This window comes from Gymnoscopelus braueri, assembly GCF_963280865.1.
Source record: "Gymnoscopelus braueri genome assembly, chromosome: 21".
Lineage (NCBI taxonomy): Eukaryota > Metazoa > Chordata > Actinopteri > Myctophiformes > Myctophidae > Gymnoscopelus > Gymnoscopelus braueri.
Window position 1 is genome coordinate 48,244,741 of NC_137623.1, and position 20,425 is coordinate 48,265,165.

Genomic DNA, 20,425 nt, shown 5'->3' on the forward strand with positions numbered 1-20,425 from the left:
AGACACGAAACATAAACAAAACCATATTTGTCTGTCCGTGAGGGCTGGATTGCCCACACAGCTATTTTAGCTTTTCCTTTGCCACTTTTTTTGCCCATTGTTCTCGGAGCCAAAACTGCGGCAGTGTGATTGCGCCATCCTATGTGAGCTGGCGTGTGACGTACGTTCTGTAGGCTACAGTACATGCTCGGAGGCGTACACACAGCGCTAAATAGCATACGCGTCGCTGTTGGGTGGAAACGGAGATAAAAACTTTACGGATCTACAAGCTCACAAACACGTCGCAAGCTTGTAGATCGGCAATTTTAAAACATTTACTTTTGAATACTTAACCCAGTAAGACCGGGAAAGCATGTAATTTTAGATTTTTTGCCAGACCCAAGGGGTCGGGCTTACATGAGGCTTTGTATCTGTTTCGTCCATACATGGGCAGGGGCCATTTGTCCTCCGGCCCCAGCCAAAAACAGTCTGTCCCCCTTTCGTCCATACATGGGTATCTGTTTCGTCCATACATGGGCAGGGGCCATTTGTCCTCCGGCCCCAGCCAAAAAAGTCTGTCCCCCTTTCGTCCATACATGGGTATACACAGGCTGACACGTCATGTGAAGTCCGGCTTAGCCGTGACGTAGTGCATGTTTTGTACCTGTTTCCTCCATGTATGGAGGCTTTGTACCATGAGGCTTTGTACCTGTTTCGTCCATACATGGGCAGGGGCCAGTTGTCCTCCGGCCCCAGCCAAAAAAAAGTTTGTGACGTCCCCTTTCGTCACGAACTATTCATGACATCATGAACTTCAGTTATAAAGTGGTTTGTAGGTGTGTTACATACTAGGACTTCATTCTGGGTCTGGCAGAACCAGGTCTCCTGGTCTTTTTGACCACCATTATCTTATACTTTGGCTATTCAAAAATAGCAGATATACAAGCTCATAGTCTGTCTGCTATTCTTTTTTTAAATCATGAAAATGTGTGCGAATCTTTGAATATATACATTTTAAAGCAAACGTTTGTAACTAAAATCTTTGCTTATGGGGGATTCTACAAATGTCTTCTAAATCCTAACAGTTTTTTTTCACAGATGCGTTCCTGTACACATTTTGACAGAGCAACTTTCATTGTCGCAAAAGTAGTTGAGTGACATTTGACCAGGGAGTATCTATACTTTGACCCAAGTGCTGGGTTGGGTCCACCACTGCTTATACTCGTGTCTCTCTTGTGCCACTTTTTAGGAGACCCTGGCTCCTCTCTACCACAGCGCAGGTGCAGGGGGAGGTGCAGGGGGTCCCATAGGGGGTCCTGGGGGTCCCGACTGCACGCCGTGCGAGACCACCAAGCTGGTGTGTGAAGCGGCACGCTATCCTCCCACCGCCCCGTGCACCTACCCCCCCCTCACCCCGCTCCCCGAGATCAAGGTGTCGCTGCCGCCGCACACGCCCCTCATCACCACGGCAACCGCGGACGAGGAGGAGGAGGGGCTAAAGGTGAAGATAGACATGGAGGTAAGGGTGGTCACCGTCATGTCGTTACACTTGACCACTAATTATTGTGCAAATAATTGCGGTTAAAGGTGACTTCACCCATTTTCAACCTTATCTTCATATAATTGGTATTATAATGAGCATATAATGCTCATTATAATATGGTACAATTTCTGTCTACTCACTGTCTCAGAGGAGGGCTGCGGACAGTTCAGAAACCTGCCTACCAGTGACATCATCCCGTAGGCAGGTTTAGTCATTGCAAAATGTATTTATTTGTATTTTATTGTTTATTAATGCAATAGACAATAGACAATAGATAGATGCTTGCGGAACTCAGCTTCGCCGCTGTCGTGCCAATGACCCACAATGGTCAAAATATACCTTATTTAAGCAAAATAGTGGAAATATAACAGACCTACAAGCTCACAATGTCACACATTGTGTGCTTGTAGATCTGATATTTCGGATTTTTTTTTCAAATAAAAGAAGGTTTTTCAACAATGCGATAATTCATCTCAAATAATTTCAATCAGGCGATCATGTGATCATTGTGACAGGCCTGCACGGAGGACGGGAGCGAGGGATCGGGCGAGCCGGAGGAGGTGACGGAGGAAGAGGAGGAGGAAGAGGAGGAGGAGGAGGCGGCCTGCGCCTCGCCACTGTGGGCGGGGTCGTGCGTGTGCGTCACGCCGGTCCGCCAGCCGCTGGAGGTCGGGGAGAACGAGGACTGCAGCCAGGCGGTGGGGCCGGGCGTCCCGGGACCCTGCATGTGCGGGGGGCCGGAGGGAGAGCGGGACGGGTGCATTGGCGACGGGAACTCGGGGGCGAGCGAGAGGAGGGACGAGCGCGCATCGAAGGCGAGCTCGTCCGAGAGCGAGGCGGGTGATGACCCGTCTTTACGCTCCCTCTCACCGCCAAGGTGATTATACTGAAGTTAACTGGAACGAAATAAAGAAAACTAAAATGTGTGTTTTGTGTGTTTACAAAACTGACTAAAATCACAGAGATAATGTCCTTAATTTTCTGTTTTTAGTGCCTGTTTTTAGTGGGATCATGTCAGGCCCTGTGACAGGGCTGTCAAGTCCTGTGACAGGGATGATCATGTCAGGCCCTGTGACAGGGATGTCGGGCCCTGTGACCTGGCCTTGTGACAGGGATGTCAGGGATGTCAGGGATGTCACAGGGCCTGACTTCCCTGTCAGCTCCGGGCAGTCCCCAATCATGGCAAACCGGCTTTAAAAAACGAATTGACTGACATTGGAAACAAAAAGTCAAAACTAAATAAAAACGAAAGCTAAACTATAATAACCCTGCTCCCTCCAGCCCGTCCCGTGAACTCTGCGTGCCCTTGTCCCAGGCCGGCCCGGAGGTCAAAGTGCATCTTCCGGTGAAGGGGGAGGAGTCAAAGGGACTGACGAGCCTGGACTCCGCCTCGACGGCGGAGACCACGCCCACCATGACCTCCACGGTGTCCTGGTTTAACCCCTCGCTGACCTCCTCGTCCGTGGGTGACCTCTACCAGGAGGCCTGCGGCGAGGACCGGCAGGAGGACCTGGGACTTTCCTGGAGGGACGGCCCGGGAAACAAGCTCTCCTCCGGCGATTCGGAGCTGGAGTGTCCCCCGGAGAGCCTCCAGAGCCAGCTGGTTGAGCCAGCTCTCACCTCAGGTATGTGTTACTGTTTTTAAACCACTTAAGGCCTATATAATATAACAGTGGTTCTCAAACTTTATTATGTCAAGGACCCCCAAATTAATATGTATTTGGCCACGGACTCCATCTTAAAATATGTTGAGCCCTTACAAGATTGACGTTGCAATTATTATTATTTTTTTATCCACAATATTGTTTTTTTTTCCGAGATTTTGTTTTAAATAGCAGAGCTTGTAGATCGGCTATTTTCAAATAACCGACCTATATTAGCCGATATATATATATAGGTTGGCACCTCCCCCTCTCCCAAGTCAATGGTAGGGGAAACACTGTAGCCGATCTACAAGCTCACAAAGTGTCGTGATGCGCCACGTTGTGACCTCGAAGCTTGGCAAATTTTGCAAAAAAAATTACAATTTAAAAAGGGTTCATGTGGTTAAAGAGGATTTCTGGCAGAGAGAGTGGTAAGGAAATGCAACACAGCAGGTCTCTCTCCGGCCAGAATCAAACCGACATTGCGATTATGTGGTTGACACACTATCCGGTCAGCTCCCGGCAGTCCTCTAACCATGGAATATGAATGTTCCAGAGGAGCCTGTATGCTGTGCAGAATGAACCAGGAGGTTGTTTTAATCCATTAGGACCGGGAACGCATCTGTGTTTAGATGTCTTTGGCTATTCAAAAATAGCAGATATACAAGCTCATAGCGCTATGAGCTTGTAGATTTTTGAAAAAGAAAATCGTGAAAATGTGTGCAAATCTTTGAATATATAGTAGTATTAAAAAAAAAAGAAGACTATAGAATCCCCCCCAGAAGCAAAGATTTGAGTTGAAAATGTTCGCTTTAAAAAAATCATGATTTTTCAAAAACATAGCAGATCTACAAGCTCGTAGCGAGTGCCACGCTATGAGCTTGTATATCTGCTATTTTTGAATAGCCTAAAACATAAAATAATAGCTAAAAATTTACAATGACACAGTATAGGGCTATGTGTTCCCGGATTGAATGGGTTAACACATCTGACATGCATTGTTGCTTGCTAATGAAGGAAGCTCTCATTGGAAACAACAGGAGCCATCTGCTTTCAGCATATAAAGGGTCATTGTAAAAAAAAATGAAAACTTTTGTTTTTTAAAGGCTAGTACCATATCCAGATGAAACGGTGGTCATATTTGCAGGGTTTGTCTGATCATCATCACAGATCATTCGGCTTTGTCTTAAGAATAGCTCAACCAATGGTCTCCATCAGGAAGTATGTTTTTAATGAAGTCATATTGGTCAGTCGGAGTTTTGAAGCCCACACACAGAGCGGGAATAAGATGTCTGTGTGTACACATGGTTTGATGAACCAGTCGATGTGTGCGTGCATGCGTGCGTGCTCTTGTGTGTGTACGCGCGTGTGTGTGTGTGTGCACACGTGCGTGCGTACGTGTGTGCGTGTTTGTGTATGTATGTATGTGTGTGTCAGTGTGAACTGTGCCATCCACAATGCTCCTGTTTACCCAGAGTTCCATATGGTTGCGTAAAGTGACCACAGCCTCTTATTGAAGCAAGATGCTCATTGAGTAACTCTTATAATCCACCAGAAGCACGTACACGCGCACGCACGCGCACACACACACACACGCACACACACGCACACACGCGCACACACACACACATGCACAGACTCTCACTGGTGACTGTTCTTTAATTACAGCCTCTCCTCCTAGTAAATAAACAGCATTTCCCATCAGTCAGTGCAGTAATGACAGGTCGTTAAAGCTGACTTCCCGCTCGTGGCTGTTTATAAATGTCCAGTGGGGAGCAGTAGGTTTCACCTCTCCAATAAAAAGCTTTAACAGCTCCTTCATTTACATCTCACGAAACAGACCACTAATTAAAACAGTTAAAATTAAAACTAATTAAAATCATCTTATGTGTTTGAGAAACACATAAAATGATGTGTTTCTCAAAGTTTTTTTTATGTCAAGGACCCCCAAATTGATTATGTATTGGCCATCTGAAAACGTTTTGTGACATCACAGGAAGGAACCCCCTTCCGGGCAACGTTTTCAAAACTATTCAAAGATTCTTTCTTTCTTTTCCCTTTTTTTTAATAGCCACTCTACAAGTTTTTTTAATTCCTACATTTAAATTTAGATTTTCACATTTTTAGAAAATAGCAGATCTTCAAAGCTCATGGCAGCTTGTCTGTAGTCAAACATTTTAAAAGCATCGCAAATGTTCCTGATCATTGCATTGCTCACTCCCACATGCAAAAGTTACTTCATTGTTTAGTATAACACAATGCGTCAAATCGTTGTGAGCTTGTTGATCTGCTCTTTTCACTATTTCTTAAAAGTTATTTAAATTGAGATAAATGAAGGTAGTTGGTTCAAATCTGCCTTTTGTAAGACCTTCACTCTGCATGTACATCCGATAAGGCTAAGTCATTACCATAATTGTTGCATTTATCCACCACTTGTCTGTGGTGTATAGGGGAACCGTCATTGCTTTGAGGGTTAACCCATTCAATCCGGGAACAGCATCTGTGTCATTTTAGATTTTTTGTTATAGCCATTATTTTATATTTTGGGTTGTTCAAAAATAGCAGATCTACAAGCTCATAGCGCGTCACTTCGTGCCGTGCTGAGCTTGAGCTTGTAGATCTGCTATTTTTGAAAAAACTTGGGTCCCTGGAACAAAACCTTTTCATGTCAAGGACCCCCAAAATTATGTTTTTAGCCACCGACAACCATCAAAATATGTTGTTCCAGGGACCCCCCCCCCCCCAAATCAAAGATTTGAGTTACAAATGTTGTTTAAAAAAAATATATATATTAAAAGATTTGCACAAAATGTTTTTTTTTTTTTTAATAGCCAAAGTATAAAATAAATATGACTAAAATCTAAAATGACACAGATGCGTTGAATGGATTAAGCGGGTCTGAGGGGTCGAGGGTGCAGAAGAGCTTGGGTTCTGAGCCCTTCTGAACCCCATATATTATATTTCTGACCCCTTCTGAAACCCCTCTGGCCCCTTCTGAACCCTTGTGGGTCAGAATGAGGAAGAGTGAGTCAGAAGTTATAGTGCCTGGCTCTAATTTTTCACTGAAGAGCGTGCAAGAGAACTGATTTAGTATAGGAACCATGGTGGTCCAGTGGTTAAGAGATACAGAACTTGAAAAGCAGAGACTGTGAACTTATGGTTGGATCAAATGTTGTAAGATCTTCACTCTGCATGCAGATCTGATAAGGCTAAGTAATTACCATAGTTGTCATGTTCATCTTGAGTCTGTGGCGCGTGGGGGAAAAATCAGTGCTTTGTAATCAGTTTAATCCAGTAAGACCGGGAACGCATTTGTGTCACTTTAAGATTTATTTGGCTATTAGCAGATCTACAAGCTCATATGAGCTTGTAGATCTGCTATTTTTTGAAAAATCGTGAAGGTTTGTGCAAATCTTTGAATATATATATAGTTTTTTTAAACGCTTTTTTTTTACTCAAATGTTTGCTTCTGGGGGGGTCCCTGGAACAAAATATTTTGAGGTGATGGTCCGCGGCCAAATACATATCAAAAAAAGGTTTTCTAAATCCTAACAAATGTTGCTCCTAGCCTGGTAAACCCTCCCTCCGGGAATCTCATTTGTAATTTATTTCAGGAGTGAGTCTGGCAAGATCACCCATTCGGCAATTTGGCTGTGGGCCAGAGTCCTGCAACGGGCCGGGTACCCGCGGATACCCGACGGGTACCCGCGTTTGACGGGTGAAAACGGGTGAAATTTGTACGGGCGGTACTGAACTAATCGCGGGCGGGTATCATTTTATTGTGAAAATCAGAGAGCACTGTTTCTGCCCAAACAACGTCACTTGTGTAACTTAACACAGCACAACGGCATGGAGCTTGCTGGTCAGTTATCTTAACTCACAAAAACACATTGAACATCCTGTTAAACCTTCAAATTAAAACCGTCTGAGATGACGTAAACAACGACACATGTGTGCTGCGTAGATGCGCGTTCGCGCGCGTGTCTTAAGCTCGCTCCTCCGTCTTCACTTGATTTCTGTACAAACCTGACCACTGAATGTAGCGCTGTTGTTGAAGGCTGCTATCTTTTTCGACACACTTCTCAATAGGATTTACATTTTACACGGGTAAACGGGCGGACAACGGGTCGTTTATTTGACGGGCGGGTCTGGTTCATATTTTGAAATAATCACGGGTGACGGGTCGGTCCACGGATCTGAGTATTGACGGGCGGGGCGGGCGCGGGTTCTCAAAATTGGACCCGTGCAGGACTCTGCTGTGGGCTGGAGTTGGGCGGGAGTAATACCGTTGACTGACAACCCTTCAGCCAATCAGCAGTGTTCCCCTTCAGCAGTGCATTTTTACCACCTCCAGACTAATGTGACGCAACAGGACTTTTGAGACGGCCATGCCCAAAATAGGTTGCCTTATTCGGATACATGCGTGTCACTGCCCGCCCCTGGACGACGACAAAAAGCCAAACAAGCCTTCATGCCAGACTCCTTCCTGAAATCAAATGGAAATTAGATTTTCCGGAGGGAGGGGCTTTACCAGGCTATGGCGCTCCAACTTGTTCATGTTAAGGACCCCCAAAATTATATGTATTTGGCCGCGGACCCCCATCTCAAAATATTTTGTTCCAGGGACATGTTTTCATGCTAAGGGAGTTAAAAATGTTCGCTTTAATAAATATATATTCAAAGTGACGTGCTATGAGCTTGTAGACCTGCTATTTTTGAATACATCTAAAAGGCGTTCCTGGATTGAATGGGTTAAGGGGGCCTGAGGGGCAGAGGGTTCAGAAGAGCTGGGGTTCTGAACCCTCCTGAACCCTTCTGAAACCCAAATATGATATTTCTGAGCTAGGGTACAGTGAGCATCACACTACAGGAGCAACACACTACAGGAGCAACACTCTACAGGAGCAACACTCTACAGGAGCAACAACAAACAAAGGATCCATGTGTATTTCTGAGCACAGTCTTGCCACATTTTCTCAATCGACCCAATTACATCCTGCTTCCACGAGTCAAAACATCACCATCTTGATTCTTTCAGACATCCCTTGTATTTCAAGAGCACAATTAATGACCCGTGCAATGAATGCTAGAAATCGTTTCTTGTCCACGCGGATATTTGTATCAGCTGTAATTTACTGTTTTCCTGGTGCTTCCTGCTGTACTGCCACCAGTGGTGGAAAGTAACTAAGTACATCTACTCAAGTACTGTACTTAAGTACAGTTTTGAGGTACTTTTACTTTACTGGAGTATTTCCGATTTGCAATACTTTTACTTCTACTCCACTACTTATCAGATCTAAATATTGTACTTTTACGCCACCACAATTATTTGAAAACTTTAGTTACTAGTTACTTTGTAGATTTTCATTATTATTAAAAAAACTCTTCAGTCCTATATAAACTTAGGCAATTTGAAAATAGCCGATCTACAAGCTCACAACGCGTCGCATCGCGATGCGTTGCGAGCTTGTAGATCTGCTATGTTCAAAGGATTTTTATACATCTGAAAACTTGTGAAATGGGACCTTCTGCATAACGAGTACTTTTACTTTTGGTACTTTAAGTACATTTTGATACCAGTACTTTTGTACATTTTGAATTCCGGACTTTTTACCTGTAACAGACCATTTCTACATTGCAGTATTGGTACTTTTACTTAAGTAAAACATTTTAGTACTTTTTCCACCACTGACTGCCACACATATAATTCTCCCCTCGAATCTCTGTAGGCTATATGCTTCGGCATGGGACAGTCCCCTCCTTTTTGATCTAATCCTGTTCAACTTCCCCTCCTTAATGCTCTGACCCAGGATATACTGTTGCTGACCTACTGTAGCCCTGGTCCAGAGCGTTAGTGAGTTCTCTCTAATGCCCTGCCAGGCGCTGGGCTCTGCGCATGTACAAGGAATTCCACTGCTCTGCGAGGGCTCCAACAGTAGTGAAAATAAACAAAACCACTTTGCTACTCACCGAAACAAAGGCTGTTTTGTGTTGTTGAAAGTCTATTCTCGGAGGTGGGAAGCCTCTTAGCACCCCACCTACTCTGTAAAATACACTTTTTGGTCAGAAAATAAAATATGTCTGCGAGACGGAAATTTTTTTTATTTACTCCACAGTGCCCTCTACAGATCTGGTCAATGGTAAGTTCAAATCCTCCAGATCTGATTAGAGAGAACTCACTAACGCTCTGGACCAGGGCTAGTGCTGACCCTGCATATTTTTTCCCACCACAATGTAAACACTGGCTCTTTACAGAAAATCTAGTCTGGCACAAATGGCCGGGGCCTACAGCATATGGGAAGTTGTGTCAAAAAAACACAGTATGACCTACGGTTATAGGCCAAATAATATGTGAAGCAGCCTGATATAGCGCGGCCATGAAGCCGTTCTGAAAGCCGTTTCACGCCGATCGGTCCAACGGTGCCGGAGATTAGCTGTTCACACGAGCACATAGACGGACGGACGGACATGAGCGAAAACGTAGTCTCCGGCCGGCCTGGCGGAGACAATGAAGTGCGAAAGTGGTACAGTAATACATTGGTACGATCACATGTTTCGCAGGTATGTGCATGATTAGACTTAAGGTGCATAAAACAAACACATAGGGGGCAGTTAACTAAACCAACACACTGGTTAAAAATAAATTCCTGAATTGCAGCTGCAATGAGATGTGCTCTCTGCGTGAGGCTGCATTTCTCTAATATGAGTCCCATGATAGAAAAAAGAAGTTTAAGATCCTCTGCCTCAATCTAATAAATCATGTTAACAGATGTCACTTGAACAGCACTTTTAGTAATGAAATGCTTTACACAAAACAAATCATATATTATGCAAGAGCCAGTAAGTAAAAAAAAGATCCAAACATGAAATGAGAGACGGAATAAGGAAGAATTAAACACAGGCAAATACAAACAATAGAACAAGTATAGAGATTAATGATATAAAGGCTTGATTGTTGGAAGAGTGTTCAAGAGAGTAATTGAAAAGATGGCAGCTATCGTTGCCGATTGGCAAAAAAACGTGTATCTCCACGTTTTTTCCTCCGTAAATTAATAGCCTACTTCGTCATACTGCAGTGTCACTCAAAAGTAGCAAAAATAGCAGATCTACAAGTTGTAGATTGGTTATTTATGCTATTTCTAAAAGACAGTGAAAGTGTTTAAGTGTGTCTGTGGGTTTTATATTGAACCAGTGAAAAGCTGTGGTGGAAAAACTTAAGTAAAAGTATTAATACTGCAATGTAGAAATACTCTCTTACAAGTAAAAGTCAGGAATTCAAAATGTACTTGAGTAAAGGTACAAAAGTATTGGCCTCAAAATGTACTTAAAGTACCAAAAGTAAAAGTGCTCATCATACAGAATGTCCCATTTCAAGTTTTCAAATGTATAAGAATCTTTCAAAAATAGCAGATCTACAAGATTACAATGTGTCGCATCGCTACGCATTGTGAGCTTGTAGATCAGCTATTTTCAAATGGCCAAAATGTATTTAGGGCTGAAGTGGTTAATCTAGCCTATGTTTTGTAATAATAATCAAAATCTACAAAGTAACTAGTAACTAAAATGTTCAAATAATTGTAGAGGAGTAAAAGTATTATATTTGCCTCTAAGATGTAGTGGAGCAGAAGTAGAAGTATTGGAAAAGTACAAAGTACAGTACTTGAGTACATACTGCATTGGACCCATTTGATCAGAGGTTATTTTTTCCATTTCCTGGAGATTTGTTTTGGAGATGAGGTTTCCACCCGACAGTGAAGATATATTGTTATTGGTTCTTCCTGCATTCAGAACTCATTGGATAGGACTTTGTGAAGCTGGCAGTGTGGATGGAAACTTTCTCTGTTCCCGGGGAACATGAGCTATGAGCTGCTAACCACTACCATTACTTTTGTACTTTTAGTCAAGTAAAATGTTTTATTTTTGTATTTCTACATTGTGGTATTACTTTTTATTTACTTACTTTTTTTTTTAATACTAATCTGTGTACTTACAGTATTCCCCACCACTGCTCCTCAATGCTAACCGCTAGCTGAGGACATTTTGCACTCAGATTTTTGAGGTGAATCCTACATTTAGCTGGAAAACCCTTGGGCCCGTTTTGGGCAGTCTGGTTAAAAAGAAAAGAGGAGAAAAAAAGAGCAGATCGGCTTGGTGTTAACAAAGAGATGAACGGAAGAATCCAGGCGGATTCCATTCAGCCTTGTTTTGAAAGTTGTGGTGAAATGACATGTTTTCATGCTAACATTCTCAGACTGCTGTTCTCGGAAAGGCTCTCAGATACTGGGAGCCTGGTACTGTGTGTGTGTGTGTGTGTGTGTGTGTGTGTGTGTGTGTGTGTACGCGTGCGTTTCGTGCGTGCAAAACCCTGGGCTTGCACATGCATGCACATGTATTGTGTATGTACATGCGTGTACATATGGATTCTTCTAAAGTGTAAAGCATTTGTATTCATACCTTTAGTTTCTGTATGTATGTACTGTATGTGTGCGTGCACTGCATGCATGCGTGTGTGTGTGTGTGCGTGCATGCGTGCTCGTGTGCGTGCGTGCGTGCGTGCGTGTGTGTGTGTGTGTGTGTGAATAAATGACACATGAGTGGTGAGTCAGTGAGGGCTTGCTTGGACGACTGGAGAGGCAGACAGCAGACTGGTCTAAATAGGAATCAGCCAAATGTGTGGGAACGCACGCATGCACGCACGCACGCACACGCGCGCACACACACACACACACACACACAGACACACACACACACACACACACACACACACACACACACACACACACACACACACACACACACACATAACAACTCAGCAGCACCTGATGGGAAAATGTATGGCATAGCCAACATCAATTTAACCACTTAAACCTTAACCACCGGGGTCCATCCCCCAGGGCTCTTTTTCCCCTCCTCCGTTATTATGAAATATACATTAGCCAATTAAACCCTATTCTATAGGCTACTGTACTTCGGCTATTTGAAATTCGCTGATTTACAAGCTCACAATACGTCACTATGTACAGTAGATCAGCTATAAAAGAAAAGAAAATATTTGACTATTTTCACTAGTTTGGGTCATTATTATGACATTGAAATTGCACTATAAATCAATTGTGGGGTGCCATACAATAGCATCCTGGTATAAAAACAAAGTTTGACAACCCCTGCCCACAGTGCGTCACTTCATGATGCGCTGTGAGCTTGTACATGCTATTTTTGAGAAATCTGCCATTTCTCTTCCGGGGGTTCCTGGCACAAACTCTTTTTGATTTGATTTGATTTGATTTTATTAGACGTTATACAGGAGAAAAACACATATTACATCATGTTTATCATAGAAACGTCAAGGATACAGACACAGAAAAGTCTTGCGACTTGTTTTCATTGTGGTCCTTGGTCTGAGACAAACAACACTGCAACAAAATACATACAGGTAAACAGTACAATAATAAATAAAACAATCAATTTCTACACTACCTACTTCAGATGGGGGGGATCCACAGCCAAAATACATACTACATTTTGGGGTCTTTGATATTAAAACGTTTCGAGAATCACTTCGTTAGACCGTACGAATGGCAAACTCGGAGAGATTTGAACGTTCTCACGCTAAAAAGAGTGCCGGTCACCCTGAAACAACTGAGGCTGAAGGATGCGCGGTCGCCGACGCTAGAGAAACTACCGTCATGGCTTCTGCGTGGTCGCACCACACCGTCATTACACCCACTTTCTATTGGTCATCTGAGGCCAGCCACTATGTAGACCCCCGCCCGCACCTCTACGTCATGTATAGGGGAAGCTCCCCTGTGTGTGTGTGTTATTTATATATATGTCTGGGCTTTCCGCACATTTCGCAATAGGGTGACGTGTTTTTTACACTCTCAGAGTTAAATTAACATGAGACATGTTATTTATAACATATTGTTATTGCTGTCAGGCAGAAACCTCCTATCCCCCATATTTCAACTGTTTTTTTCATGAATGAATGCCCTACTTTGTCATACAAGAGTGTCACACAAAAGTGATGAAAATAAGCACATCTACAAGCTCACAACATGTTCTATTCTTACAATCATAAAATGTATTATAAACTGACTCGTTTCAAACCTATAGCTTCAATTTGCGTATTTTCACTATAGGTTTTTTTGCGAGTCGGGAGGTATTGTGAGGTTTTTTCCCCCCATTTAGTTTAGTTTTTGTTTGAAAATAATAGTGATCTTGAAGATATAATCATAATTTAGTCTTGTTTGCATATTGTGTGAATGTGACCTATAAATAAACAATTTGTCCCTCTCTCTTTCTGCTCTCTCTTTCTGCTCTCTCTCTCTCTCTCTCTCTCTCTCTCTCTCTCTCTCTCTCTCTCTCTCTCTCTCTCTCTCTCTCTCTCTCTCTCTCTCTCTCTCTCTCTCTCTCTCTCTCTCTCCTCTCTCTGTGTGTCTCTCTCTCTCTCTCTCTCTCTCTCTTTTTTCTCTCAGGTCAGGTGCGAGGTAACAACAACACCACCTTCATCTCCAGTGGTCAGGTGATGAACTTCAGCGGTGACGTCATCGTGGTCTACGTCAGCCAGACGTCGCTGGGCAGCGGCGGCGAGGGGGCGGGGCTGGAGGACGCCTTCGGCAGTCCCGTCCAGGAGCAGGCCAACGAGACGGCTCCGTTGTTCCAGAGTAGCCTGGCAACAACGACGGGGGACTCCATTACCCACAATTCCTCCTCGCAGGCCGGGACACTACCTGTCCAGGAAGTGATGGACGAGTGGCCCAGAGGGAAGTGAGAAAGACAAACATGGCTGTTATTAGTATTTGTTTTCGAAAGGAGACTTTCACCCTCGACTTTTCTTCCTTTGAAGATAACAACGGACCAATGGCTTTTCACCCTGCTGCTTTCCAGCATAGTGATCATTACATAACGTTGCTGTCAGGCAGAAGAAACCTTGTATCTTCATATTTCATTTTTTTTTCTTTCTTTCTTTTTCCTTTTTCCGTAAATGAATGACCTACTTGATCATACAAGAGCGGCACACAAGCTCACAACGCGTCGAGCTTGCAGATCGACTATTTTCACTTATTTTAAAATGTTTTTAAAATAATAATAAAAAAGAAACGGTTTTGGACATACAAGGCAAGGAAGGTTCAGTGCCTTGCTCAAGGACACTTCAATGGTGGCTATTCACTTCCCCACCCAGATTCTTTCTGCCGGTCCGGGGGAATCGAACCAGGAACCTTTCGGTTACAAACGCGCTCCTCTAACCTTTAGGTCACCACTGCCCCCAAAATTAGGTTTTGGACATTTTACCCCATTTAAAAAAAAAAGATTAATAACAATAATAAAAAAGAATACACTGCCGAACTGCACGGTACAGCAGCAGATTTATTTAAAGAAGAAGCAACGTTTTGGTCACTGATGACCTTCTTCAGGCACGAAACATAAACAGTGAAAAACAATATTAATACAAATACAAATCCCACTGTCCTACCATTCCTATTGTCATAAAACATTTTGTCAGAGACTGAAGGGAGAAGTAACCCAGAATGGAACAACACTTGCAATGACCTCCCGGCCCACGAGTGGGCCCCAGCCCACGGGTTGAGAACCACTGCCATATACTGTACCTCTCCATGAACAAAACACACTCTAGTCAGCCAGGCTTGCCTGAGACACCTTCTTATTGGCCAGAGAAACGCTGAAGGCTTGCTGATGGAAACCCCCTGGATGATAGCAGACAATGGTGGGGATTTCTGTATGAAACTGGACCTTAGACTGGAAAAGAAAGAAGGAAAGAAAGAAAGAAAGAAAGAAAGAAAGAAAGAAAGAAAGAAAGAAAGAAAGAAAGAATTATGAACTGGAAAGTTATTTTATGATGTCTGGAACATGTGGCTGTATCTCAATGCTGTTGTTAGTTACCTTCCATTTGATCAGGGTCAGGGCTAGACACCTGCAGTATATAAAATAAAAATGCACGTACAGCATAATAACAATAATTCACACGGAATAATGAACATTCACACATTTAAACATTAGTTCTCAAATTAGTTCTCAATAAATACTATATATATATACACACAAATATGGGACATTTTTGTATATTTTTGCATTTTTCTGAATGGGGTCAAAAATGTGAAATATAATTTAATGACTCCAGTTGCCATTTCAGCCAGGTATCACATGACAGCAGCAGCCATCTGCCTTTCTGTTGGAAGTCCCTCTTTTCTCTAGTTCAGCGGTTCCCAACCTCATCTGGATCAGGGCCCACTTGGAAATCTCTAAAGTGTTTTTTTTTTGGCCCACCCACGTGTTAAGTGGTCAGATGGGTGTCGGAGCGTGTTTATTTTAATGCGTTCCGGCTTGGATCAATAAAAACTAATATAGTAAAGTTTAAGTTCCTATTTATCTGGTAGGCTATCACAATTAAGACTCATTCAAGGTTTTAAAGAAAAAAAAAATACAGTGACATTTCTTTTTAACTCTTAATGTTCTTAAGATATTAATGTTAGTCTTAGGGCCCTATTTTCGCCAGTGCCTTACCCATTATCCCTAAACTTCTTTGCCATTTTGTACTATTTTTAAAAACATTTTCAAATAGCCAATCTACAAGCTCACAACGTGTCGATGTAGATACAAAATAGTTCAAAATGGCAAAGAAGTTGAGGGATAATGGGTAAGGCACCGGCGAAAATAGGGCCCTTAGTGTTTTTCCAATTATTTGGGGGCCCACTTGCAATATCCTCACTGCCCACCAGTGGGCCCCGTCCCTCAGGTTGGAAATCGTTGCTCTAGTTTGTGGAGAAGCTAATTGTATAGAAATGAGACTTATAGGCTATCTACTTTGGAGTATGAAGCTTGTTTATCCTTTGTCTAGACTTTGTTCTCATTGCACCGCAGAGGTGCAGTTTGTTTTTTTAAGAAGAAATGCTATGCATTTGTTAAGCTATATTATAAGTGGGTTCTTTGTTCTCTTATGTTTTTAATATGCCGTACTTAATGAAGAAAAACCTAAAGACGTCAGCGCGTTTGTTATTTGTTTTACAGAGCTGTGTGGAAGTGTGGATTGTGGTTTTATTTCAGAGAATACATTATGTGATCAATACTTGTATATATTTCAACAGAAAAGAGAATGGTGATATATATGTTGTAAAAGCAGAGAATGTTTCCTTCCGTGTAAGCTTTTGTGTTTGATTGGCGATGTGGTTTTGCTCATCGGCGCCATCGGCGGCGTTCAAAGCTCCATTCCAGGAAGTTTCAATGTTCTCAACCTCAAAATATGTCTGTCACCTTACATTAATTATGTACATAATATCCAGTGGAATCAAATGCAATGCAATGACTGAGAGACTACTTTGATTCGCATTAAACATGTTTTTACATCAAATCCTTTCTTTTCGGTATTCTGTGGTTTTCGGTCAGAATTGGTAAATTACAGTCATTAAACCCGCTAGTTTTAGAGAACCGGACTTGAGTTTGTATGAACGTTATACGTTGACCGCTCTCTTCCGTCCACACCAGATCTCTTCGCCAAACAACGTAAGACGAAACGCGACCCGCTGTCAGCGCGTAGATCGGCTATTTGTTGGCCAATGTTCCCCCCAAGAATAGGCGTGCTGGGGTTCAAGTGGTTAAAGTAATTGATCTATTTTCCCCTGAAGCGTGATGATTGTAAATCAGTGCTAATTACTCATGTGGCTTTATGCTCTGTTCCCGAGCCCAGCGTTGACAGACAGACAGGCGGTCTTTCATCAGACCCGAGGCCGTGGAGGATGGCTAGCAGCTGTGTGCTAACCAGTGGTGGAAAGCAACTCAGTACGTTGAAGTACTGTACTTAATCCATTTAGAACTGAGGCCGATTCTACAAAATGTCTGTTTTTAGAATGTCCTCTAAAAACTTTTTTTTTTTTTTTTAAACTTATGTTACTATGTCAGTGGTTCTCAAACTTTTTCATGTCAAGGAGCCCCAAGATGTATGTGTATTTGGCCAAGGACCCCCATCTCAAAAAATGTGATTTCTCAAAAATAGCAGATCTACAAGCTCATAGAGCTTGTATATCTGCTATTTTTGAATAGCCAAAGTGTAAAATAATGCTTTTTAGCTCAAATCAAAAGATTACACAGATGCTTCTCCCGGCCGGTCTTAATGGGTTAAAGGAGTAGTTCACCCCAAAAAAAATCATATTTTCTATAAATTGCACACCCCATGAAGCCACACGTATGTCACAGTGAGGCTGGAGGATCAACATGCTATGTTGGAGAAACAGGATGCTGTGGTGGTGAAACAGGATGCTATGTTGGAGAAACAGGATGCTGGGGCAGAGAAACTGGATTCTGTGCTGGAGAAACAGGATGCTGTGCTGGTGATGATGCAAAAACACATAAGTGAACATATTTAAAGTATGATGCCATTAGTGAACATATTTAAAGTATGATGCCATGTCTCATTCACTGTAATGCATGTCATGGTTTGTAAACGGTCTATAACATTAAAGGAGTAGTTCACCAAAAAAGTCACTTATTTTCTATCAATTACACACCCTGAGATTTAGTTTTTGTCACATTCCTGAGCCTTTACCCAAGTAAAACGTTTTAACACAGGACTTCTGCTTGTAACAGAGTTTTTACACGTTGTGGTAATGCTACTTTTACTGACTGTACTACTTCTACTACTGGTCTTTCATCAGGCTAGCAGCTGCTTCAGCTAGCGTCACCGACTGACCACATGACAAGAGCTGACTGACACACACACACACACACACACACACACACACACACACACACACACACACACACACACACACACACACACACACACACACACACACACACACACACACACACACACACACACACACACACACAGTGATCCATGAAAAGAACTATTCTGTCCTAGCTTACATGAGCACACAGAGGCTGGCTGGCTGTAGTGGCTGTAGTGTAGTGCAAGGGTTCCCAAACTTTTCAAGCCTGCCCCCCCCCAAATAATCATATTTGAACGGGGGACCGTGAAAATGCATCCTACACCCAAAATGTAACCACTCCCCACTGGACTAGACAGAGCAACCTGATGTGATAGTGCACCATCTAGTGGTGAATTTATGTTACTGTAAGATCGAATTAGTGATATTTTTTGGTTAAAACAAAGTTTTGGGGATTTTGTCTTGTTTGTTTGTTAAAAGGTTAAAGCTCTATATTATGATAGTAATCATTCTTATAGAGCAAGGGGTCTACAATGTTTTTCAGGCCAAGGACCCCTTAGCTGAGAGTCGTAACTTCAACAACAACCTCTAAATCTAACTCTAAATTTATATTTTCCCAATTGTAAATCTTACTCTAAAAATCTTTTAAAACCAAAAATAGACATTTCTCTTGTGAGGACCAGGAATAATTACACAATGTCCTCACAATGTCTATTTCTCAAATTCTACTGTACTTGCACACCCACGCACGCACACGCACACAAATTAAATGTATCAGTGGACGAACTGCTAAACCTACCCTGGGGTAGATCAGTTTCCGGGGCCAGTTTCAACCAACACCTTCAGAGACAGATGAGAACTTCACCCTTCCTGTGGAAAGCACCGGTAAACTCCACCATAGTGAAACGGTGAAACTGTGCGACTCTCACCTGTGAATCCGGGTTTTAAGTTTCACCTGGAGTGCATTTTTTTAACATGGACAGTTGAACTTCTGAATTATTGATGGGGCTAGGGTTGCCAAATGTCTCTTGAAATAAGGAATTGTCCCTTAATTGGAAACTGAAAGACGTGGCCCATATTCAAATGATAAGGGACACATTTTGTTCCTTTTTTTTGGGAATCAATCATGATACTGACATGATACTGATCACGATACTTACCATACTGACATGATACTGATATGATACTTACCATACTCATGATACTGACCATACTGACATGATACTGACATGAAAGAAACTTACCATACTGACACGATACTTTTTACCCCCTTTTCTCCTCAATGTAGTCATTATGCCAATTGATTCCTCCCCACAGACATTTATGTGTTGTCACTGTGATTGGATTCTACTGACTAACCCAGAGACTAACCCAGAGAGAGAGAGAGAGAGAGAGACAGACAGACAGACAGACAGACAGACAGACAGACAGACAGACAGACAGACAGACAGACAGACAGACAGACAGACAGACAGACACACACACACACACACACAGTATGTTAAGATACTTTTATTGTGTTCTGGCTTTTGTTTTAGTTTCTCCCTGACACACACACACACACACACACACACACACACACACACACACACACACACACACACACACACACACACACACACACACACACACACACACACACACACACACACACACACACACGGTGATCCATGAAAAGAACTATTCTGTCCCTATCGGTTCACAACTCGGACGGCGCTGATTCGACTAGCAGAGCATCGGCCAGTCAGCGAGGGCACTCACGCCTGGAGGCGCGAGGGCGCGCCTCCTCGGCCTCAAGCTCTGTTGAGTCGGCGCGCCTCCGTCATGGACAATAACTATTATCACATGTCAATTTGGGGGGTCCTTGACCACAAAACGTTTTAGAACCACAGATTCCAAGGAGTCAGTTGTACGTGAATGGATAGTGTGACTGCCTAGTGAGCCCAAGGTTACAGGTTCAAGGCTTGACCCACAGCAGTATGTCAGGATGTCCCCTCTGCAAGACGTTCAATGCTGTTAAAAACTGTATTTCATGAGTTAAAAACAACTGCAAAAAAAAAAGTTAATTAGAATAAGTGATGATGTCGAAGTCATCTGCCTTAATTCATTGTAAAGTAATTACAGTAATGCTGACTGATGGTCAAAGCCATGTTAAAAAGCACTTTCAGTGCAGTTTGAATGTTCTATTATTTACATTTGGAGCTTAAGTGAGCTAGTGTTATGATAGCCACCTATTGTTCTTGCACAAAGTATGGGAAACTAACAGAGTATTTTGTTTTTGTACTGTCTTGCCAGTTCTTACGCTAAACTAACTTCACAGTGTGGACTGACCAACGCTAAACTAACTTCACAGTGTGGACCCCAACACTAAACTAACTTCAGTGTGGACTGACCAACACTAAACTAACTTCACAGTGTGGACTGACCAACGCTAAACTAACTTCACAGCGAGGACTGACCAACGCTAAACTAACTTCACAGTGTGGACTGACCAACACTAAACTAACTTCACAGTGTGGACTGACCAACACTAAACTAACTTCACAGTGTGGACTGACCAACACTAAACTAACCTCTAA

At 42.7% G+C, this 20,425-nt stretch overlaps 1 protein-coding gene across 2 annotated transcripts in view; it reads left to right on the forward strand.

Annotated features, from left to right (window-relative positions):
• Positions 1-16,531, forward strand: part of tnfrsf11a (tumor necrosis factor receptor superfamily, member 11a, NFKB activator) — a 34,508-nt gene extending 17,977 nt beyond the window's left edge. For both annotated transcript variants that reach the window (XM_080417957.1, XM_080417958.1), the window contains 4 exons: positions 1,229-1,498; positions 2,038-2,399; positions 2,804-3,147; positions 13,641-16,531. In XM_080417957.1, coding sequence (XP_080274083.1) covers positions 1,229-1,498; positions 2,038-2,399; positions 2,804-3,147; positions 13,641-13,936 — 1,272 coding nt within the window. In that variant the 3' untranslated portion in view covers positions 13,937-16,531. The remainder of the gene's footprint in view (positions 1-1,228; positions 1,499-2,037; positions 2,400-2,803; positions 3,148-13,640) is intronic.
• The last annotated feature ends 3,894 nt before the right edge of the window (positions 16,532-20,425 follow it).